General features: G+C 41.5%; 1 protein-coding gene across 1 annotated transcript in view; it reads right to left on the bottom strand.

Moving 5' to 3' along the window:
- The window catches only part of LOC132379506 (putative lysosomal acid lipase/cholesteryl ester hydrolase), a 41,601-nt gene extending 16,600 nt beyond the window's left edge, over positions 1 to 25,001 (bottom strand). The window contains exons 1-4 of the mRNA XM_059947466.1: positions 24,891 to 25,001; positions 11,450 to 11,555; positions 8,963 to 9,083; positions 755 to 953 (exon numbers count right to left, since the gene is read on the bottom strand). Of these exons, the coding sequence (XP_059803449.1) occupies positions 755 to 953; positions 8,963 to 9,083; positions 11,450 to 11,548 (419 nt within the window). The 5' untranslated portion in view covers positions 11,549 to 11,555; positions 24,891 to 25,001. The remainder of the gene's footprint in view (positions 1 to 754; positions 954 to 8,962; positions 9,084 to 11,449; positions 11,556 to 24,890) is intronic.
- Positions 25,002 to 25,813: the final 812 nt, after the last annotated feature.

Genomic DNA, 25,813 nt, shown 5'->3' with positions numbered 1-25,813 from the left:
GATGATCAACAAACCGGACCCCAAACTTACATCGGGTCTCAGTGATGTAGAGGAGGCCACATCAGAACACCAGACACAATAGACGACCCCAACAAGTTCAGAGGTGAAGTGTTGCCTCACCTAGAATGATTATTTGGGGCCCAGAGTGGAGGTGAGGGAGGAGGTGAATGGGCAGGTTACAGGAATACGTGCCAACACGGAGATTAGTGGGGAGGGAAGAACAGACAAGGGAATCACAGAGGGAGTGATTTCTGCAGAAAGTGGAAAGTGAGGGGTGGGGGAGAGAGAGGAATTAAAGATGAGTTTCCTGATAGAATCCCTCTGGAGATGGTGGAAGTTGCAGAGAATGATGTGTTGGTTGCAGTGGCTCATGAGGTGGTAGGTGAGGACAAGAGGAAGTCAATCCCTGTTAAGGAGGCAAGAAGATGGGGTGAGCATGGATAGCTAGGAAATTGTAAAGATGGGAGTGAGGGCAGCATCAATGGTAGAAGAAAGGAAACATGGTTCTTTGAAGGAGGAGGACATAAGCACGTGGATGACAAAAATCTGGAGGTCTATCAGGGAGGGAAGGGTTAAATTGATCACAAAATAGGTTAAACATTTGGCACACAGAGACCAAAGAGCCTGTACTGTGCTTTACTGTTCTATGTTCAATGAAAAACCCATTCAAAGGAATAACACTGCAAGCTAGTTATCTGTCAAGCCATTATACAGTGATATGTTATTACAGTAAAAATAAAAGCAAAGGCGTTACCTAAATCTCCAGAATGCATCCTTATAAACTGGAATACTTCTGTGCTTTCTGGACCAGGTGTTTCCACGACTATTTCCAATCCAGACATCATAACCAGCATCTGCTAGAACAAAGCCCAGGCTGTTGTTGGCCAAGTTTGTGACCCAGTTGCTTCCAGCTGCCAGTAAACCATGCTGCAGAAATACCACTGGCCGAGATCCTAAACAAATAAACAGCAACTTCAATTGAAAAGATGGTCTCTACACAAGCCAAGTACTTATCATTCAGGTACCTACTCAATATATCCATATAGGTCATGTTCCACATACCTAACCCATTTAAATGATTTGCAAGATCTAGTAAACTCTGTGCAATTTTAGCTGAGGTCTCATTTAGTTTTGTATTACAGTACATCTTCTAATCTCTGTTAATAACATTTTTTAAAATGTTTTCAGCAATCAAATGACATACTGTACATACAGTATATAACACCAATCCAAGTTAATTCATCTTAAATGACGCTCATGATGCTAAATTCCAGACTACAAGCACTAATCCAAAAAAGCGAGATAGATTAAAAGTTCTTTTAGAAGTCAACTGTTGGAGAAACAGGAATTGTAATAAGCAGGAGAAATGCAGACCAAAATGGCCATTTAAGTACAAGCATTCATCAAATCCTCTAGAGAAACACAATGTCCCAACCAGCTTCTGGGAACATCTAGCCCACAGAGAAGGAGCATTCAAGATGTTACTGATTGTGTTTACATTTTTTTTTAATAAGAAAATTATTACAATTCAAATTACAATTTAGTTAACGTACGTGTTTGATTACGAATATAGGGTACTGCGATTGCAAGTGTGATTTAAATATAATGTATTCGGTACTACTCAATCTTTGATTCATAATATATATCCTCATGTACTCTGTATTCCTCTATGTGAAAATTAATAAAAATATTGAAAAAGAACAATGTTATTGAGAACCTGTCTCTGGTAGGAGCACATGAGGGCCCACAGCAGCTGTCTGAGTACACCACATCACAACCTGCCTACTGACTCACCTGTTCTCCCAGTGACCTTGCATTGGGACCGATTTAACTACTTGATTTCCATCAGTCTAGCCACCCAAAGATGGATCTGAAAGCTCGATGCCAGGCTCATCGTATATGCATTTTATACTACAAATATCCAGTAAGCTGACTGTATCCTGATATTTTTGTTTATTTCTGAGCTTATCAAAGTGGAAGTTCAGATCCTGAGATTAGAGTATAACAAGAAGATCCGAAGAAAATCCTTTCCATTTTATAAATGATTGGGGCATCTATGGGACAGCAAAGTATCTATGTCTTCAATCCATTTACCGTTCAATCTCCTTTCCCTTTTAATTGTAGTCACATTTTAACCCTTGCGTCAATTGCCCATCTCAGGCACAAACTGCAACTCATTTATCATTTAAACAATCATGTTTCCATTAGGTTGTCTGTTCATTGACAACCAAAATGCATTCTGTCCTTAGACAATGCAAATTGAATTGACTTTATTTCTTACATCCTTCACATACATGAGGAGTAATGTACAATTTATCGTAATTTGTAATAAATAGTATCGACAATAGGACGGTCAATGTAGCATAGAAATACAGTTGTATCAGTGTGAATTAATCAGTCTGATGACCTGGTGGAAGAAGCTGTCCCAGAGCCAGTTGGTCCTGGCTTTTATGCTGTAGTACAGTTTCCCGGATGGTAGCAGCTTGTGGCTGAGGTGACTCAGGTCCCCAATGATCCTTCAGGCCCTTTTTACACACCTGACTCTGTAAATTTCCTGAATAGTGGGAAGTTCACATCTACAGATGCACTGGGCTGTCCGCACCACTCTCTGCTGAGTCCTACGATTGAGGCAAGTACAGTTCCCACGCCAGGCAGCGATGCAACCAGTCAGGATACTCTCAATTGTGCCCCTGTAGAAAGTCCATATGATCTGGGGACTCATGCCAAACTTCTTCAACTGTCTGAGGTGAAAGAGGCGTTGTTGGACACAGACGGTATGTACAGATCACGGGAGATCCTCGGGGATGTGTATGGTGAGGTACTTGAAGCTATTCACCCTCTTAACCCCAGATCCACTGACGTCAATAAGAGTTAGCCTGTCTCCAATCCTCCTGTAGTCCACAGCCAGTCCTTTGTTTTTTGTGACATTTCATTGTATATGCATAAAATAAATCTGAATCTGAAGAAAGCTATAGTGTAATTAAGTTGAAATTACCATTGATATTTAGAATTTAAACAGACCTTCAGGCTATCTAGAAGAAATTGTTGATTGGCTACAATACCAATGTTTTGGCTCTTTCTATTAAAGTTATAAACAGGCATATGCAAAGCAGACGGTAATATCTCACTGGAAATCTACTAAGCAAACATTCTATAACAAAGCAGGTAAAGGACTCATTTTTTAAATGCACATTTTACTGTTTATCTTATCAAGGAATGCACAAAAAGATTGAAGTTTATGCCATTTGGAATAATGACATCACATGCCCGGCAACTCTATTATCTTTTTTTTATTTACTAATCAAATTCATGGGTCATGTCTGGATTCCTAATTAGTCAAATAGCTAATGGTGAAGGTATTCAGCAATATTATTTTAATAAAGTATAGGAAGCATTTAGCAGTTTTCAATACAGAGTTAATATTTCAGTTCTGAAAGATCACTGACAGATATTGATTCTGCTTTTCTCTCTGCAGATCTACTGAGTGCCTCTCTTGCTTCAGATTTCTGCATTTTTATGCTCCTGATACTCTTTCAACATACATTGGACAACGTCGACAGGTTGTCAAAGCAGCAAAATTAGATCTATGAGAAAGATTACAGAACTTTCCGATAAATGGGTTGTAAAAATGCATAGACTGTCGCAAAATGAAAATTAAATATTCATCTTTAATTGCAAGTGCAGCACATTATTGTTTCAGGTCACACTAGCTGAATTGTGCAAGTTTGGCCAGAACAATTGAACCTATAATGCTTTTAAATGTGAAAATATTAAGCACAATGTTAAGAGTACAGGTAAAAATATGTACTTGCTCTTAAATGATTTGTTAAACATTCTGCCAAATTGTCAAGTAACCTTTGATATATGATAATGCTATGAACAGGTCTACCAAAACAGAGATCAACAGATTATAATGGTACATCACAAAATTCACATGCAACATTGAGTCATAGAAATATACAACATGGAAATACACCCTTCAGCACAACTTATCCATGCCAAACAACAACATCCCCTCTAATTTTTTTTAACAGCTGCGCAGACCAACCATAGCCCTAAGCAGGGAATGCTTACACTGCATGAGAACTGCACAGTACTTTTTGTTTTTGTAATATCCATAGTATGAATAATTAAAATTAAAATTTAAACAAATCACATACTTTTGATTATTTCATTGAAGGGTATAATGAAATACCCTACAACAAAGAAAATCTTCCATGTTTAATAATTTTTTTCAAGCTCCATCCAATTCCAACAGCAAGGCAATGAAAGCTACGTGCTTGGGAGCATTTCGGCTACTGTGTGGCTGTGCACTCACGCAGCTTAGAGGGGATATTGCCAACCAATTTGTCTGAGCCAATCACATTTGACTGTATTTTAAATATCTTTTAAAATCCAGGTGTCCAAATCTCCCTTAAGTATCATAACTGTAACTGCCTCTGACACTTCCTCTGGCATCTCATGGCATATACTCACCACCTTCTGTATTCATTGAAAGTACAATCACATATTTTCTCCCTACAGACAATTTGTAAGTTGTAGCTCCAGGATTTCTCCTTTAGCTTAGTTGTTAAAAACTGTTGAAGGCAGATCAGGAAGACACCACTTCTGAATTGGCCAATGGCAGAAGAATGTATCTATAATTTCAATGGGTACATTCTAGAGCTCAGAGTGTGAACTGCTTTACTTTTGTCAAATGGGCCACTTTCTTCAACATTGCTTCACTGATATAACAGCAGATCCATGTTCAACATGTCTTTCTCCCTTATTAGGGAGAGAGAGAACCTGTGGTATGTCGAATACTGGGTGAAACGTGAAGTCATTGGCGTAACTGCAAGTTTGAGTCTTTGCTGTTGCTTTGCTCATGCTTGAGTGCTCGGTGGTGGGTGCCGATGCTTTTTTTCTGCCAGTGGGAGTTGGGGGGGTTTGTTGCTCGCTGCCACTTATGCACGGGAGGGGGAAGTGGGGGCGGGGACTTTGGGGTTCTAATATTTAACTATCGTTCATTCTTTGGGGCGCTCCTCTATTTTTGTGGATGGTTGCAAAGGAAAAGCATTTCAGGATGTATATTGTATACATTTCTCTGACATTAAATTGTACCTTTGAATTATAAACTACAGAAAGTTTCTGGATCAAAATATGCTAAAATAGATCTACTCAGGGGCCTGGCACCTGTTTGATCACCTGCTGTTATGAGATTTTTACCATGGCAGTCCATGCAAAGCTTTGCATAAACTATCAGTGATCTATTCCACAATTATAAAATAACAGATAGAACTTCGGAAATCGTTATACTTAACGGTATACAAACCTGCACTGATGTAATACCAGACCACTCAAAACAATGGTGTTCAGCTAAAAGTTTCACTGTAAGACACTGGAGAGTCTGAGTTCTACACAGTGATGCTTAAGAGCAGGGGATGGATCAGAATGCTCAAAATACCCCAATCCATGCCTCAAGTCTTCTCCTAAATAATGAACAGAAAACCATTCCATTTGCACAGCTCAGCTCCATCAAAGAGATAGAAATACAGTAACTCTTTCTCAGCAGTCAATACTAAAAATACAAATAAGTTTTAGAATATAAAACGGGACTACTACTTCACAGCCTTTGTCCCCACAACTTATAGATTGCTGGCACCACTGATTCTGAAAATGGAATAACCATTTAACCAGAACAACAGTTAAATTTCAAGATGTGTGTTCTGTAAACAGTTCCTCTTTTAAGATAGTTTCTGATCTATTTGGGTCATATTCCACCTCGAAGCATATAGTTTCTGTTCTCATTGGGGACAATATTTTTTCTATTGGAAAATAGTATCTGCACATTGCTCTATGTTTACAGAAGCCATTGAGTTTCTTGTGCTGTTTTCAAGTAAACATTCTGTCTTTACCATTGACTGGGGAACAACTTAAACAAGAATTGTCGTTGATGTGATGAACTTCATATGCACTTCCTAGTAGGAAAGTCACAGAAAAATGGTATATAGAAAGTTGTCACTTGCTATCTTCATGAAATTTGTATCATTTGGAAATTATGTGGCTTTTCTAATCAAGGATCAACTTTATTCGCCATATAATGCTCAGTGGCCACATTAATAAGTAAAGAAAGTTCCTTATAAAGTAGCCACTGACTGTATATATAAAAATAAAGTTAGAGGTAAAATAATGGAAATAAAATGTGCTTTGAAGTGTTCAGCGCGCAGTGATTGAGGTAATAGATGTAGAGAGGGCTGGGGTGGCTAACTGGAATGGTTGATCAGATTAACTGCCTGAGGAAGAAACTTTTAAGATGCAATGTAATTTTTATTTTAAAAGTGTTAAAGCACTTTGCAATTGACTCAATGTCAGGTATTTATTAATACAGACACTAAGAAATTGAAATCATACAGCATAGCTTTAAGTGCCAAGTTAAAAAAAAGAGTTAACTCAGTTCATCAAGTACGTGGGCATTTTCAAATTAAATTGTACTCAACATGACAAATGACAGGCTTTGCCTAGAAACACTGATCCGGTTCCTGTATCAGGAAAACTGAGAGACAATAATATTCCCGGTATAACATTTTTTTGGTAGAATGCTGGAGGACTTGCACCATCTTGTAGCAACTGATGATTGGGCACTCCTGCAGAAGCATGCCTTTAGTTTGTCTAGACTTGTGTAGCACTCCAGGTCTTCACTGTCATTTGGAATTCAAAGTTCAAATTAAATTTATTACCCAAGTACATATATCACCATATACAACCCTGAGATTCATTTTAGTGTGGCATTCACAGTAAATCCAAGAAGCACAATAGAATCAATGAAAAGACTCAACAGGATGGACAAACATTATTCAAAAGATAACAAAACTGTGCAAATAGAAAAAAAGAAATAATTAAAAATAAGCAATAAATACTGAGAACATAAGACCAAGAGTACATGAAAGCGAGTCTTTAGCTTAACAGAAAAGTTCAGTGATGGTGCTGGTGAAATTGAGTGGTTATTCCCTCTGGTTCAATAACCTGATGGTTTGGGGAAGTATCTGCTCCTGAACCTGGTGGTGTGAATCCTGAGAGTCCTTTACCTTCTTCCTGATGGCAGCAGCAAGAAGAAAGCCTGGCTTGAGTGGTGGGGCTTTCCTGTGACAGGATTCTCTGTAGACATACTCAATGATGGGGAGGGCTTTGCCCATGATGGGCTGAACAATATCCAGTACTCTTTGTAGGCTTTTCCATTTGAGGATATTGCTGTTTCTTTACCAGGCCGTGAGGCAACCAGTCAAATATTCTGCACCACACATATACACAACATTGAATCACAGTGGATTCACTTTGGCATTTTTTTGAGACTGATCAACAGAAAAAGACTCTTTCAAGTCCAAGTGAAAACAGATCTCTATATAATTACAAATATAAAACACAAAATTTATTGTACAAGTATTCACTCCCTTCAAGTCAATAGCGTCAATGTTTTGGTCCAAGACCCTTCATCAGTGCTGATGAAGGATGGGACAGTGACAAGGGGGTAGGCTTTAAGACTGTGATAGCAAGTGTTGGGACGAAGGGTAATCTGGCAAGTTTGGAGAACCTCGGCTACTGAGATATATTGAGGCTTTGATCAAGACAAAGGAAGCATACATTGAGTTCAGAAAATCTAGATTGAGTGAATTCCTTGACGACCATAAAAAGATTAAGAATACACTTAAGGGAATCAGGCAAAAATAAGGATATGAGACAGATCTGCTAGGCAAGGATGAGGAAAATCCCAAGAGGTTAATTTGCTATATTAAGAGTAAGAGGGTGACTAGGGAGAGTAGGTCCCCCTAGAGATCAAATGCAACACACACAAAATGCTGGAGGAACTCAGCAGGCCAGGCAGCATCTATGGAAAAGAGTAAACAGTCAACATTTCGGGCCGAGGTCCCTCATTAGGTCTCTTTTCAGCATCTAGATCTTCTTGTGTTTGCCTTTAGAGATCAATGGGGCTGCTTCTGCCTGGGCCACAGGAGATGGGAGTTTTTTTTAAAAATATGAATATTCTTGGAGTTTAGCGAGGAGAAAATCATGACTGTTCAAGAGATAAGAGAAATAAGCAGAGATATTCTGGAGCACTCTCATATTAACAGGATGGCAAGTGTTTGCAGTTTATAACACATTAGGGATTAGGGTGGATAAATCCCCAAGGCCCAATAAAGTGCATCCTCCAGAGGGGAGATTGCAGGACTCACACAATCAGGTTCAAGGACAGTTACTACCACTAAACCATCAGGCTCTTGAACAAAAGAGCACAATTACACTCATCTATTGAGAGAGATGTTCCCACAAGCAATGACCTCACTTTAAGGACTCAAATTTCAAGCTCTCGTTATTTATTGCTATTTAGTTGTAATTGCATTTGCATCATTTGTTGTCTCCTAAGCTCTTGCTCTTTCACTGATCCTGTTTACAGTTACTATTCTATAGATTTGTTAAGTATGCCCGCAGTAAAAAGAATCTCAGGGTTATATGTGGTGACACGTATGTACTCTGATAATAAATTTTACTTTGAACTTTTAACACAGCATCACAGGGAAGTGAAAAGGGCCTTTTAACACACTGGACATCATCAGTCAGGGCAATGAGTATAGGGGTCAGACATTATGCTGCAGTTATATCAATAGTTAGAGATGTAGATGGGCCGATTACAGGAGACTGAGACGAGCTGGGTGGGCACTGTGGTTGGCAATGTATTGTTTGGGCCAAAAGGCCAATATTGATGGGGTATTGCTCCATAACTCATCACAGCAATACTATAAACTCTTAAAAATTGAGCCAAGAGCACCACGAAACACCTATCAAATTTTCTCTACCTGCACCCTTTAAGCAGCACCCACATAAACAGGCTCACTCATTCTTACAGCCGCATATTAAAATAAAAATCTTCTCTCTAATACATCACACTTAAATGTCTTCAATAAGACACCAATACTATAACTGCAGTTACCTTTGCTTTCCACAGTGTCATTGATTCCATAGGGAATTCTGTTGACTGAAAGGATATAGCCGTCAGAAGTCGTCACCTCATATTCTTCACTGGGATAACCACGGTAGGAGATCAGCTGGGACTTGAACAGCAGACAGCACAAGGTAGTTTGTTAATTAGTAAGAAGAACCCCATGTAATGAAAAAAAATACAACAGATAAACACAGGCCCAGTCAAAACTAGAACCACTGAGAAAGTAAAAGTCATTAAAAATCAATCAGCCGGCTTCTTTGGACATGATGCTTGCGTTGTCGAGTCTTTGTGCCAGATTGCCAAAATTTACAAGATTTTAAAAACATTTTCATTAAAAGTAAGTCAACGGAAGATAATAAGAGTTAACCATTAATAACGATTTAATATGCATTGACTCACTTTACATTGGGTGCCTTCCACTGCGAGATAATGTGCCATTCTCCTTTTCCACCCAGTCCTTCTGCTCAGAACCTTCAGCTGACCTTCAATGTCACCTGCTGGTCTTCCCTGATAAATCCTTGGTCCAATTTTTCTAATGTTCTATGGCTTATACCCAACTCGGCTGATTTTTCCATTAACCTCAATTTTCCTCTATCTCATACAATTCCCCGAAGCAACCCAGGCTAGGACATCTGGAGAATTACCAGGTAAGCTTACACCTTGTCTGCCATGACATCATTAACAAGCCAGTGACAGAAGAGTGTAGGCTCAGGCTTCTCAGTTATGATTTCTCTCCAATATAGAAGAATCACTGAGTGTGCTGGTACAGGGCATGGCTTCAGGGCAAAGTGTGAGGGTTCTTTTGCTTTAATAAATTAGTTATTACTGGTATCTAAAAAGAACTCAATTGAATAAGAGATTGATAACAAGTGCAGCTCTATATAAAAATGAGAATTTTAATAATTCCAAACAAGGGAAAATCTGCAGATGCTTGAAATCCAAGCAACACACACAAAATGCAGGAGGAACTCAGCAGGCCAGGCAGCATATGTGGAAAAAAATACTGTCAACATTTCAGGCTGAGACCCTTTGGCAGGTCTGAAGGGGAAAAAAATGATGGGTAGATTTAAAAGGTGGGGAGGGGAGGGAGAAACACAAGGTGGTAGGTGAAAGTGGGAGGGGTTGATGGGTGAAGTAAAGAGCTGGGAAGTTGATTGGTGAAAGAGATACAGGGCTGGAAAAGGGGGAATCTGCTCTGAGTGAATTACCACAACCAAAGAGCAGGGAATTCTCAGACCATGTGCATCTCCAATGATGCACAGTTGAAAGATTTTATTGAATCTCAAATTCTTTAAGTTGCCCATTGTCAGGGTAATGTGATGGGAAGTGCAAAGAATAACGAATCTAGACAAAGCGAGAATTGCTATAAGCAGTACAATCTCATTGAAGCAGAAAGATTTGTGGTAATGAACCTCGCTCAAGCTTGAAGTTGCATGCATCAAGAACACATTGAGGGGTTGGCACTCTATGGTTTGGTGACAATTTTAATGCATAATGCAGTGTGCTACATGCACACTACAAATAAGCAGCACTGGCGATAAAACATCACAACGTTCATTGGACTGGAAATTCCTTTGCACAGCTCTGGAAAAGAAATCTGTACAGTTCAAACTCAGCTCACTCAGAGTGGAAGAACACATTCCCACTGTTTGATTCTAGTTTAGTCATACTGAAATGTCAGGAGTTGAATTTCCTAACTACAGCTTTCTTGCATAAACTTTCCCCTGAAAAGGCACCAAATGTAAGAGAGAGATTTTGAAATTAATCATTCTGGAAAAATGACAGCTCCTACTTATTCACTATAAACTCACTTTTATTTGCCTCGTTTTCCCCAAGAAAATTAAGATACAGCATTCAAACTGCATCCGGTGCCCCTTATTGGATTAGTAACTTCAAATGACACCTCACACATCTCTAAAATAAACTGCCTGTAAAAATGCAGTCTGTGGGCCTTGGTCTTCACTCACCTTAACATATTCCTGATGGGCGATCACCCAGCCTCTGTGCATTATTACATATCTATTTATTTAATAGAAAAAAATACTCCCTCATCTAGAAGTGAACTGCTTGATTTGTGACATAACCCTTTAAAAGCTGGCTATAAAGATCTTGCAAATAATTACTGTCAGTTTCGGGCCAGTCTTACACACAAAAAAAACATAGAACACCCAAAAACAGAAACTGCTTATTTTGATCTTTGTCTAACTTTTCTACAGTGTAACAGGCAGCATGGCCCAGCATCTCCATCCATTTTATACAACTGCTACTAACATCTTGAAGAGATACACAAACGTAGCACACTAGGGAAAAACAATTGTGTCAGAATTTCTTCAGCTTTATTTTCCAGCACAAACATCACTTTCAGAAGCATCTGTAACAATGACTACACAAATATTCATAAAGTAGAAATAACATTAACTGGGCTAGTATTTTAAAGCTAAAGTAACACTGTATCCTTCTTTGAATACAACTTACAATATCCATATATGCTTCGGGATCCACATCTACTTTATTGTGCCGCAAAGCACCTCCAACTTGCATTAGAAGTAGCAGTGCAAAGCATTGTAGGGTCATCTTCACTCTATAGGAAACATACAAAATGGATTATTAATTATGAAAGGATATGACATCACTTGCACTGAGATTTATATGTTGAAAAGGGGAAGGAAAGCAAATGAACACACACAAAATGTGGAGGAACTCAGCAGGCCAGGCAGCATCTATTGAAAAGAGCAGCCATCGCTTTGGGCCCAGATCCTTCACCAGGCCTGGGATAAATCTCGGAAACATGCCCCCCGTCTGAATCTGATGACAGACAAGATATTACAACAATCAAACCTGAAGAAAGAAACACACTGCACGGTGATGTCGTGGTTAGCACAACACTTTACAGTACCAGCAGCCCGGGTTCAATTCCCTGCCCCTGCCTGTAAGGAGTTTGCGCGTTCTCCACGTGGGTTTCCTCTGGGTGCTCCAGTTTGCACCCACAGTCCAAAGGTGGGCCATTTGTTAAGTTAAATGGTCATTGTAAATTGTCCTGTGATTAGGCTAGTGTTAGGTTGGGGGGGTTGCCGGGAGGGCCCATTCTGCACTGTATCGCAACAAAACAAACAAGTTCTAGTCAAAACACAATCCGATATAATAAAAATTTAAATTATTTCTATTATTCTAAAGATAGATTCCCTCTTACCCCCCCTTCATCATTTCCCATTCCCTTTTCCCTCTTTCATGTTATCTCCTTGCCCACCCATTGCTTCCCAGTGGTGCTCTTCCTCCCCCCTCCCCAACCTTTTTTCCTTTCTTCCATGGCCTTCTGTCTCTTTCACCAATCAACCTCCTACCTATTTGCTTCATCACTCCCCCTCCAAGTTTCACCTATCACCTGGTGTTTCTCTCTCCCCTGCCCCCACCTTTCAAATCTACTGCTCAGCTTTTTTTCTCCAGTCCTGCCGAAGGTTGTCTGCCCCAAACGCCGACTGTACTTTTTCCATAGATGCTGCCTGGCCTGTTGAGTTGCTCCAGCATTTTGTGTGTTCCCTAACATTTACTCTTTCCTGTTTGAGTAACTAGCATTTGAAATTCTGTTTTTTATCTACCTTTTAAGCTTTCTTCTCAAGAGGAAGGGGAGAGAAATGCACCATTACAATAACAGGGACACCAGTGCTGGAGTGATTGTGAATGTGATCAATGAGTGACACTTCCACAGTCAAATACAGACCATGGAAAAGTGTGATGGGCAAAACATGTAAATATGGCAAATAAATCTCACAATAATGTTAAATTATCTCTTACTACATGAAGTTTGTGACATTTTTGCAAACTTAAAGCAGTTTGGGGATAAAAAGAGATTCATTATACAATTGCTGCAAATTACTCAAATCTCATCTCTCACCATAACCCTATTTGGCAAAGTTAGTAAACACTGCATTTATGTAACAAAGATCAAAAGAGTTTCAACTTGAATGGATACAAGAATGTTGAGAGGACTAGATGGATGTGGAGAGGATGTTTCCTATGATGGGGGTGTCAAGAACTAAAGGGCAAAAATGAGGGGTGATCCTTTAAAACAGAAGTATGGAGGATTTTTTTTAGCCAGAGAGTAGTGAATCAGTGGAATGATCTGCCACAGACTATGACGGAGGCCAAGACCATTGGCATATTTCAAACAAAAATTGATAGTTCCTGATTGCTGAAGGCATCAAAGGTTATGGCAAGAAAGCAGGTGTACGGGATTGAGTGGGATCCGGGATCAGCCATGATAGAATGGTGGAGCAGACTCAATGGGCTGAATGGCCTAATTCTGCTTCTATGTGACTAGTGGGGCACCACAGGGCTCTGTATTGAGACCACAGCTCTTTACGATTTATGTCAATGATTTAGATGAGGGCATTGAAAACTATATCAGCAAGTTTGCTGACGATACTAAACTGGGTGGCAGTGTGACATGCGAAGAGGACGTTAGGAGAATACAGGGAGACTTGGATAGGCTGGGTGAGTGGGCAGATACTTGGCAGATGTCATTCAATGTGAATAAATGTGAAGTTATCCACTTTGGAAGAAGGAACAAGAGGGCATAGTATTGTCTGAATGGTGTAGAGTTAGGTAAGGGAGAAATGCAAAGAGACCTAGGAGTCCTAGTTCATCAGTCAATGAAGGTGAATGAGCAAGTGCAAGAGGCAGTGAAGAGGGCAATTGGAATGTTGGCCTTTATTACAAGGGGAATTGAGTACAAGAGCAAGGATGTCCTTTTGCATTTGTACAGGGCCCTGGTGAGACCACACCTGGAATATTGTGTACAGTTTTGGTCTCCAGGTTTAAGGAAGGACATTCTGGCAATTGAGGAAGTGCAGCGTAGATTCACTAGGTTGATTCCTGGGATGGCAGGGCTGTCTTACGCAGAGAGATTGGAGAGATTGGGCTTGTACACGCTGGAATTGAGGAGATTGAGAGGGGATCTGATTGAAACGTTTAAGATAATTAAAGGATTTGATAGGATTGAGGCAGGAAATATGTTCCAGATGTTGGGAGAGTCCAGTACCAGAGGGCATGGATTGAGAATAAGAGGTCAGTTATTTAAAACAGAGTTGAGGAAGAGCTTCTTCTCCCAGAGAGTTGTGGAGGTGTGGAATGCACTGCCTCGGAAGACGGTGGAGGCCAATTCTCTAGATGCTTTCAAGAAGGAGCTAGATAGATATCTGATGGATAGGGGAATCAAGGGATATGAGGACAAGGCAGGGACTGGGTATTGATAGCCATGATCTCAGAATGGCGGTGCAGACTCGAGGGGCCGAATGGTCTACTTCTGCACCTATTGTCTATTGTCTACGTCTTACAGGAACATTTTGGCAATATTTTACACACAACAAATACAAATCTGCACTCTACTGCAAAAAAAAAGAGCCAAATCTCCAAAGGTTAGTAAAAAAAGATAGCAGTAAGGCTTCCATCGCATTATCAGATATCTAAATAATATTCACGGGTGTTATTTTTTTGAAAACAAAGCATGATAAAATTTTCCAGGAATCACATACAAAGTACTGCACATTCTGACATTACTAATATCGAAGTGTGGATTTGTTCTACACAGTCAGAATCAGAATCAGGTTTATTATCACCAGCATGTGACATGAAATTTGTTAACTTAGTAGCAGCAGTTCAATGCAATACATAATCTAACAGAGAAAAAAAAACAGTATATTCTATGACAGTCAAGATGCAGGGCAATAAAACTAGAACATGCCCTTTGGCCCAAGAAGTTGTGTTGAACTAATTGAAATATTAACTAGGTGCTTAACTAATACTTCAGCCTATAGTGTCCATATGCCTCAATTTTCTATACATTCATATGCCTTTAATCCTGACAGTTCCAGTATCACAAAATATAAAGAGCATGCCTGAGATGGCCTTTGGAACTGTTACAGGAGTAATTCTACTTCCCTATCTTTCTCTACTGATCTTTTACCCACAGCCGTTTCCCAAAACATAGAAAAGAGGAGTTCTGCATTTCATGCCTCTCCTGCCATACGTTGTGATCATGACTCATCATTTAAGTCAAAAATCACATTCCTGCCTTCTCCTCATAGCTATGAGCCTCTTGTGCCTGAAAGTTTACCTACATTGGTCTTAGGGCCAATTGTCCACTATTGACAACCCTCTGTGGTACTAAATCCCACAAGTTTACTGACAAAATTTCTCCTTATCTCAATCCTAAATCTCTTGCCGTGCAAGCTCTCATTCTAGAAACATCAGCCAGGGAAAACATCTCTCACGAATCATCTACTTGGGCCAGAATTTTATTTTAATGGGACTCCTTCAATGTTCTAAGCTCCAGTGAACACAAACTACCTGACCTCAAATCTCTCTTCATTCAGCAGATCCACTGCTCTAGAAACAATTTCCCTGTTTCTATGTTCATATATAGAGGACAAATTGGGCAGCAGTTTGGGCAGAGTTCTAAGAAGCCACATCATTTTAGTTTAAGCAGGTAAAAGTAGATTGTTTCTGGCTTGTAATACTGTGAAGAAAGCACCTGTGAAGTTCCCAACAGGCACTAGGCTAGACTCAGTTTAAGAGTGAAAAAGTACATCTTTGTTTATCTGCAAAATAAAGATAACATGGTAAATAGAATATGGTTATGATACTTTCACTGATTCAAAGTAAAACAGCCAGCAGCAGAAGAGGAAGTTCAAAGCAAATTTATCAAAGTTAACTGTTGGCAGTCCTCAGATTCAGTTGCTTGTGGGCATTTACAATGTGTACAAGAAACACAGAAGGATCAATGAAAGACCGCACCCAACAGGACGGACAATTAATGTGCAAAACACAACAAACTATGCAAATACAAAAAGAAAAAAACAATAACAAAAGAACAAATAAGCAATAAATATCGAGAACTTGAGCTGAGGGGTCCTTGAATGTTATTTCATAGGTTGTGGGAACACTTCAGTGTTGGGCAGAGCGAAGTTGAGTGAAATTTTCTCTTCTGGTTCAAGAGCCCAATTTCCCTCGGGATCAATAAAGTCTGTGATGACTGAGGGGTAAAAACTATTCCTGATCTTAACATCCTTGTCAGCTAATGCCGATGCTTAGAACAGCACTGATTGCAGAGTTAATATTCTATTAATTCATCTAGACCCATCATCCAGACGAGAAACATTGAGAAATAGGGCAGCAGTTTAATTAGATTTGTTCTTATCGGAGACAATCTCTCTCTTATTGCTACCATTAGGGAGGAGGTACAGGAGCCTGAAGACACACACGCAATGTTTTAGGAACCACCTCTTCTCTTTTACCATAAGATTTCTGAACGGTCCACGAACCCATGGACTACCTCACTATTCCTCTTTCGCACAATTTATTTATTTGTAATGTACAGTCATTTTTTATGTCTTGCTGACAAAAAAAAAACAGCAAATTTCACTACATACAAGACCAATGAAGCAGTCGAGGCTACCTCAGTAAATATAGTTAAGACAAGGTTCGAAAGATTTTTGCAAAGTTGGGGAATTAAGGGTCATGGGGAAAAGGCAGGTAGGTGGAGATGAGTCCATGGTCAGATCAGCCATGATCTTATTGAAATGCGGACCAGGCTCAACGGGCCAGATAGTCTACTCCTGCTCCTATTTCTTATGTTCTTTAACAGAAGCGATAATATCACTATTACAGAACCAGTGACCCCAGTTCAATTCTGCCACTGTCTGTATGGAGTTCATATGTTCTCCCCATGACCACGGGAATTTCCTCTCGGTGCTCCAATTTCCTCCCACATTCAATAGATGTACTGGTTAGTAGGTTAATTGGTCACACTGGTGTAATTAGGTGGTGCGCGCTCTCCGGGCCAGGGGGGTCTGCTACAGGATGTTATCTCTAATAATAAAATGAACCTTGTTTCTGATCAACTCTGGTAGGGATTAATAGTCTGATTCCAGTTGTACCTTCTAATCAATGACCCCTCCCATCATTCCACAGTAATAGATATTTTATGTTCCTCATCAGCTGGAAAACATCCTCTGGTATCCTCTAAGCAAACCAATATACCATGTTGACCACATCAGATAGGAAAATTCCCAGTTTGGTCAGGATTTAGAAATGCACAGCTCTTACTGGAGCATATTCATTGAATTAGTAGGGCGTTTTGAACCAGTAGGAAGATCTTTAACCAGTTACATTGGATTGCTGACCTCATCTTACAATATTGCTCAACTAGACAGCAAACCAAAGACAAGCACAAGATCTCATCTCTGTGGTGTGACAGAATTGGACCAATCAGAAGGACTGTTTGCTCCAATCAAAATCAGTAACTACACGTGGGGCAGCAGAGTGCAAAGCTGAAGTTGCCTAACCCAGCAGTTCTTAAACAATGGCTTACAACACAAACACCTTTCTGGTGGGCTAGACCAAGACGTGAGGTGCCTGGAAACTCCACCTTCCCGGGAGCGACTGAGAATTCGGGGGGGGTGGGTGTTGTGGTGGAAGGAAGAGCTGGCAAAGGAGGAGAGTGTAAGCTTAGATGAGAAGAGCTTCAGAAAGAGGTCAAAAGCAAATGAAAGGGCAAGAATGTATGGGGTGGGTGAGAGCACCTTGTTGGAGGGGAGGGAAGGGGAGGTGGGGAGGCAATGGAGTGAACAGAAGGAAAATTAGACAATGCATTAGCCTGTCATTTCCCAGAGGCAAGAGTCCCAATTCTACCGCTTTGACAGAAAACCGGAGGTCAGCTTGGATAATTGTTCTCCTTTCTGGTGGTAACTTAGTAGTCAATATAACTGCTCTGCTCTCACTCTCTCTCCCGCCACTTAAATCCCAAATTAAGAAAATGTTTATCTTCACCACCACCAACCTCTCAGTTCGCACACCCCGCACCTCGCATATCTACCTTCTACCTAAGATTCACAAACCTGCTTGTCCAGGTAGACCCATTGTTTCAGCTTGTTCCTGCCCCACAGAACTCATATCTGCATACCTCGACACCCCTCACCCCCAGTTCAGTCCCTACCCACCTACATCCGTGACACCTCACACACTCTTGATCTTTTCAATGATTTCAAGTTCTCTAGCCATGAGCATCTTATTTTCACCATGGATGTCCAGTCCCTATATCCCTCCATCCCCCACCAAGAAGACCTCAAAGCTCTCCTTTTCTTTCTGGACACCAAACCCAACCAGTTCCCCTCCATCACCACTCTCCTCTGCCTACTGGAACTTGTGTCCTCACTCTCAATAATTTCTCCTTTGGCTCATCCCACTTCCTTCAAACAAAAGGTGTAGTCATGGGCACTTGCATGGGTCCCAGCTATGCCTGCCTGTTTGTCAGCTACGTGGAATAGTCTATGTTCCAAACCTACACTGGTGACCATCCCACATTTTTCTTACGCTACATCGACGACTGCATTGGTGCTGCTTCCTGCACCCATGCAGAGCTCATCGACCTCATCAACTTTGCCTCCAACTTCCACACTGCCCTCAAACTCACCTGGTCCATTCCTGACAACTCCCTTCCCCTTCTCAATCCCACTGTCTCTATTTCCGAAGACAGCTTACCCAGCAATGTCTACTACAAACCCACGGACTTCCACAGCTACCTAGACTACACCTCATCCCACCCTACTGCTTGTAAAGACGCCATCCCTTTTTCTCAATTCCTCCGTCTCTGCCACATCTGCTCTCAGGATAAAGCTTTTCATTTTAAAATGAAGGAGATGGCCTCCTTTTTCAAAGAAAGGGTCTTCCCTTCCTCCGCCATCAACACTGCCCTCAACCCCAGCTCTTCCACTTCACGCACGTCCGCTCTCACCCCATCCTCCCACCATCCTACCAGAGATAGGGTTTCTCTTGTCCTCACCTACCACCATCTCACCAGCGTCCATATCCAGCACATAATTCTCCAAAACTTCTGCCACCTCCAACGGGATCCCACCACAAAACACCTCTTTCCCTCCCCCCCCCCCCCCCACCCCACTTTCTGCTTCCCACAGGGATCACTCCCATGTCACTCCCTTGTCATTTCATCCCTCCTGGCATTTATCCTTGCAAATGGGAGAAGTACTACGCCTGCCCCTACACCTCATCCCTCACTACCATCCAGGGCCCTAAACGGTTCTTCCAGGTGAGGTGACACTTCACCTGTGAGTCTGTTGGGGTCATGTGCTGCGTTTGGTACTCTCAGTGTGGCTTCCTGTAGATCTGTGAGAAGCAAAGTAGATTGGGAGACCGCTTCGCTGAGCACCTACGCTCCACCTGCCAGAAGAAGCGGGATCTCCAAATGGCCACCCATTTTAACTCCACTTCTCATTCCGGTATGTTCATGCACTGCCTCCTCCATTGTCATGATGAGGCCACACTTAGATAGGAGGAACAACACCTTATATTCCGTTTGGGTAGCCTCCAACCTGATGGCAGGAACATCGATTTCTCAAACATCTGGTAATGTCCCCCAAGCCCACCCTTCCCTTCTCCATTTAACCCCTTTTCCCTCTCTCACCTCATCTCATCAGTCAACTTCCCAGCTCTTTACCTCATCCCTCCCCCTCCAGGTTTCACCTATCACTCTGTGATTCTCTCTTCCCTCCCCCATCTTCTAAATCTACTCCTCAGCGTTTTCCCTCCAGTCCGAACCATCGACTGTACTTTTTTTCCATAGGTGCACCCTGGCCGGCTGAGTTCCTCCAGCATTGTGTGTGTGTTTTTCTTTATTATGACTTACACTGTGAAACCTTCTCAATCCACCCACATTCTCAGGCAGTATAGATTGTGATTTACTGCTGTTCAGCCAGTTCATATATTACTAGATGCGTTTAGACTTAAGGACCAGATGGTACTGAGTTAAGAATTCTTTGGTACTTAAGAACGCTTTGGTAATTGAGGGTTTGGGAAGGAAATAATGGTCATCTACCTAATTTACTGTGATGTTATTTGGTAATTTAGTTTGCAAGGGTCTCAACTAAGGGCAACAACCGTTAGCATTGTTAGGGATTATTCTGGAATTACAGGATTATGGATAGATGAAATTAATTAACCTGAGACCCAATCTTCAGGAAATAAAACCTGCCCAACTTCAACTGAATCTTTAAAGCTACTAAAACTGAGCATTAGCTAGGACTGATTAAACTGTGCAGGAGAGACGAGAGATGAATGATCATACTAATTGGTGGTTACTGAAAACTTCAGGATGAGATTGGAATGGTTAAGTGGCTTTCTCCTTCGTTAGCACATTGCTGTAGGCATACTGCTGCCACTCAACGTGCTGTTCTGGACAGGTCTATTTAATCACTTAACATTCAGGTTCGTTGTATATTCAGGAAGCCATTTCTTAATATTGTAACAAAAGAAGCATATTTTGGCTATCAAGAGTTTGTGCTTGAAAGGTTTCAGACCATCCACCAGTGTTGAATATTCAAAACAGTTCTACCAGGTGGGAAGTGCTACCATTGTAAATGTGTATGTAATACAGTAAAGTTACTTGGCAACACTCAAAATGTCAAAGTGGGTGATTATTGCCATTGTGACTATAGTTATTCATTCTTTGCTTGTAAAAAATAAAAAATGTGTCAGGAGTGGAGAACTGAACTGTGCGGCTCAGTTGTCTGCAGTTAGTGCGTTTCAAGTTCAGGTTAATAGTTTATTCTCATCTGACTGCACATATATACAACCAATGTTCCTCTTGACCACAGTGCATCCACAAAACATATATCACACACCATCAATATGTTAATAAAGTATAATTCAAAATTCACGCAGGGCACATCTCATTAACAGTAAGCAGCTCGCTGTTCTGGTGATAAACTTCAGTGGTGACATGGTATTCATTCATCTCACGGTCGGAGGGAAGAAGCTGCCACCCAGTCTATTTGTCTTAGTCCTGATGCTCATTACAGCCTTCCTAACAGCAGTGGGTCAAAGAGATTGTGGGATGGCTGGTGGGGATCCTCAACAATGCTCTGGGCCCTTCGTCTGCAACACTGCTGGTAAAAGTCACAAATAGGGTGGTGAAATGTCCAAGAGGCTTTGGTTACACAAGGTGAAGAAACGCCCCACATTCTTACCCAGAGACAGACAAGATCTTAGTCAGAGAAGAGAATCTTAAAGAATAGAAAGACAGAGGCTAAGAAATTTAAGGAAGGAATTTGCAGATACAATAGGGCATTTTAAGTGATTATTAGACAGGTATAGGGAACTTAAAAAAAAGAGGGTTATGCAATAGGCAGTTTGTAGGGTAGGTGCATGGTCAGCACAACATTGTGGACTGAAGGGCCTGAAATGTACTGTAGATTTCTATGTTCAGGGTCCAAGATCCTTTAAACTTAAAGTATAGCTTTCAGAAGTAAAGTGGAGACATGTTCCGGAGAGCAGAACTGAAGTAAAGGTAACTCTGAGGGACGTAGAGCTGGAGGAAGTTATAGAGCTAGGGATCAGCAATACCTGATGGGATATGATTACAATGCAATGGTACTTCAGCAGCATTAACTAATTGATAAGTAAGGATGAAGGGTCAAAAGTTGTTGGATTGCCTCATGTTTAAGATGAGTAGCCAAGACAGTAGAGAAATAATCACATCAAAAGTTTACAAAAGGAGAGATAAACTCTTCAACTGTACATGGGTTTTTCTAGAGGCCAGTCAAAAAATGCCACTTTGATTGAAAATGTGTTCTGAAGCTTACATTAGTGATGGACATGACACCCAGGCTCAACACATACTTTTGCCATTGACAGTGATAAGGTTGGTGGCTAGGGAACAGAGGTGTATTGATCTGGATGGAGTTCATTTGTGATAACCCCTCAACATAATCAATTACTGCGGCCAATGTTCAAGGTACAGAATTGATTGACTACAGAGGTGAAGTACCACAACTGCCTGGCAGTTAGGGAACTGTACCCAGCAAGAAATCAGTCTTCAGAACACATAGGAGGAATTGAGGGGGGGATATCCCTGTAGGTCAACTGAATCAGTGGTTTGTTTCTTTGTTCATTCATGTCCAGGTAAAGTTTTGATGTGCAGATATACTGAACACCGGCTAATGGAGGCAGGTACGCACTACTCCTCCTTGAGCTGCTACTTTCAGAGAGCTATGGATTTTCACCTGACATCGTTGCTCCAAGGGTCCTTCTATGCATGCACAATATACTTTCCTGTTATATTTGGCCTCCCAATATGGGCAGCGTCATAGAGTATGCTTTACAGCACCTGTTGTAAGATCAATGTGTGATTCCCGTCGCTGTCTGCAAGGAGCGTGCAAGTTCTCCCTGTGACCCTATGGGCCTCTTTCCGGTGCTCCTTTTTCCTCCCACATTCTAAACATGTATGGGTTAAGCTTAATAAATCGTAGGCATGCTGTACTAGTGCAGAAGGTATGGCAACATCTTCAGGCACATTCCTCACTGAGTTGATTTGATGCAAACAACACATTTAACTGATGTTTCAATGTACATGTGACAGACAGAGTTAATCCTTAAAACGGCTTTAAAACTCAACACCTCACATTTGTCTGGATTAAATTCTACATCATTACTCAGCTCAAAATGTCCACCTGGTCCAGAACCTGCTGTTTACTTTGATGGCCTTCCTCACAATCTGCAACTCCACTAATTTTCGTTACAATATGAGCTTACCAGACCACCTTTGTTTAGTATGTGTATAAATATAAATTTAATTGAAAAGATAGGTCGTCTGGTAAGCATGTATTGTAATGAAATTTGGTGCAGTTGCAGATTGTGAGGAATCATGAACAATCTCTCCCCAGAAACAGCAGGGATCCCGAGCCATTCCTTGGGGACAGTTCCCAGCATCTGAACTCTTCAGCCAGCCAACGTCAGGGAACCAGACCACCCCCAGGACAATTTCTGGGATCCTGAACCATCTCCCACAGCAGAGCTATCTCCCCAGGCAAGGCCAGTGATCCTGAACCATCCCATCCGGCAACGCCCATTCCCCAAAAACATTCTACCCCACCCCACTGCATAAAGGTCCTGTCAGTTTAAGTCATGGTTAAAACCTTGCACATGCCGTTGGTGGCCAATGAAACCAAATGTCAACAGAACCATTTAATAAATACTCAGTATGTAAGTGAGCAAAAAAATTAAGATCTGATAAATTGTGCTTCGCATCATATTATGGCAAATTAGACTTGTTCAAATTTCTAAAATAAGCTTCTTGTTCTAATTCTAAATTAATTCACAAGTTAGCTCTCATAAAACTGGTTAAAGTAGTTTAGATATGCAAATGCCTATGTCAGGATGTTGTTTATTGACTACAGCTCAGCATTTAGCACCATCATTGAAAAAAAAACTATCAAAAATCAAAACTACTTCTAGGCTTCTGTAGCTCCCTCTGCAACTGGATCCTCAGCTTCTTAATCAGAAGACCACGATCTGTGTGGATTGGAAATAACATCTCCACCTCACTGGCAATCAACACTGGACTCCACAGGGTGTGTGCTTAGCCCACTGCTCTACTCTCTCTGTACCCGTGACTGTGTGGCTAGGCACAGCTCAAACAGCATCTGTAAGTTTGCTGATGATACAACCATAGTTGGCAGAATTTCAGATGGTGGTGAAAGGATGCTCAGGAGCAAGATATACCAGTTAGCTGAGTGGTGTCGCAGCAACAATCTTGCGCTCAAGTTTACAGAACTGATTCTGGACTTCAGGAAGAGTAAGACGAGGGAACACAAGCCAATCCTTGTAGAGGGGTCAGAAGTGGAGAGAGTGAGCAATTTCAAGTTCCTGGGTGTCAATATCTCTGAGGACCTAAACTGGATGCAACATATTGATTCATTAGGAGTTGGAGATTTGGGTTGTCAACGAAAGCACTCAAAAACTTCTACAAATGTTTCACTGCTTCACTGGCTGGTATGGGGGAGGGGCTCGAAATAAATTTCAGAAACTTGTAAATTTAGTCAGCTCTGTCATGAGTACCAGAGTCCATAGTCTCCAAGATATCAAGGAGTGGTGTCATTGGAAGGTGGAGTCCATCATTAAGGATTCCCACCAATCAGGACATGCCCTCTTCACACTGCTACTGTCAGGAAGGAGGTACAGAAGCCTGAATCCTGAGCATGTGCCTTCAGGCCATACTCCCTCTCTGCCACCTATTTTCTAAATGGATATTGAAAATGCTGGGGGAGCTCCATAGGCCAGGCCCAAAACGTCAACTGTACTCTTTTCCATAGATGCTGCCTGGTCTGCTGAGTTCCTCCAGCATTTTGTGTGTGTTACTTGGATTTCCAGCATCTGCAGATTGTTTGATATTGAACCCATGAATACTACCTCACTACTTTTTAAATTTCTGTTATTTTGTTCTACTGATTTTAACTCAACAAGATACGAATCCTAACGTGTTGCTGAAAAAATGCAGATCTATTATCTGTTGGTGGCAATAATCTTTTTTTTCAACAGAATAGCTCACTGACCGTATTGTGTGCAGTTCTGATCATTACGGGAATGTTAGGGAGGTGTTGGAGAGTATTAGCTACAAGGAGGGGTTGACAAGTGTATTTTCTCTGGATCAGCTAACGGTGGCTGAGGGACAGTTTCTTAGAAGAATGTCAAATTATAGGCAGCATAGATAGGGTAGATAGTCACATCCAGAGAGCATAACTTTAACGTTCACAGGTTTTAAATGAAATTTACATGTCAAGATTTCAGAGTGTCTGGCACGGGCTTGCCAGGGAGATAGTAAAAACAGATACGACAACAAACTTTTAAGAGGTACTTAGACACACGAACAAACGTAATAGGACCATTTGATCGGCACAGACTTTGCCGAAAGACCTGGTCCTATGTTAATAACCGCATCCCGGGTGCCCATTACTAACAGTGACAGTGTGATGCCGAATTCCTTATCTAAATACTTAACTTTTCTAGAAATTAATACAACTTTCTGCCCGCACCTCCCCGCAGTACAACGCAACCAAACAGCTCTTACCAACAAGGAAGAGACGAATCCTCAGCGTGCGTGCGAATGGATCGGAGCGCCCGGACTCAGAACGGCCCCAGTCACACACGGAAGGAACAGGGCGAGGCGCGCTCCCGCTCGTACTCCCACGCTCGATCATGCGTCATGCCATAGCATGACCAATCAGCGCACGCTGGGCGTTTCCCTTTGTCACGTCATAGTCAGGCACTGGCTGGTGTGGATCACTGTGTGCGCGCTTCATGTGATACATACCGGATCATGTTCGTCCACGTAACACTGCACAGCGTTCCGTACAGCTCACAGTACACAGGACTGACTGTGTATCTTGTGCTGTAACGGGGCTATGCTTGTGCACTTATACTGTATACAGGGCTTTGCGTGTGCACCTATATTCTGTACCCGATTCGTGTGTGCATCTAATCCACTTTGAAAATTGTGTTTGTATGTAGTTATTCATTTATCGAGATACAGTGCGGAATAGGCCAGCAACCCCCGATTTAAGCCTAGCCTAATCACGGGGCATGTAAAACTAACCTACTAACTGGTAGTCTTTGGAATGTGGGAGGAAACATGGAGAAACCCCATGCATTCCACAGCGAGGACGTACAGACTCCTTTCAGAAGATGCCTGAATTGAGCTCCGAACTTGGACACCCCGAGCTGTGATAACATTGCGCTCAACACTGTGCTACCGATGCTTTGCCTGCCGGCTGAGATGGACTGAAACGGCAAGGTGTCAGGACCAGAGGCGGGCAACTAATGATTCCTGCTCTGCGACTTCTTACTCTGCTGTCCCCGGCGCTGGGGCTGAGGCAGTGTCATGCCGTGCCCCAGCCACTCCAGGCTCAGTGTCTGCGAGCTTTGTGGCAATTTGCCTCTGTGTGATAGACTGAGACTGAAACCATGGGGTTTATGAACTCAATTTTGTTCTGA

The sequence above is a fragment of the Hypanus sabinus genome, chromosome 22, assembly GCF_030144855.1.
Source record: "Hypanus sabinus isolate sHypSab1 chromosome 22, sHypSab1.hap1, whole genome shotgun sequence".
Classification (NCBI taxonomy): domain Eukaryota; kingdom Metazoa; phylum Chordata; class Chondrichthyes; order Myliobatiformes; family Dasyatidae; genus Hypanus; species Hypanus sabinus.
Note: the sequence above shows the minus strand (reverse complement) of the source record. Positions and strands in the feature narration are given on the sequence as shown.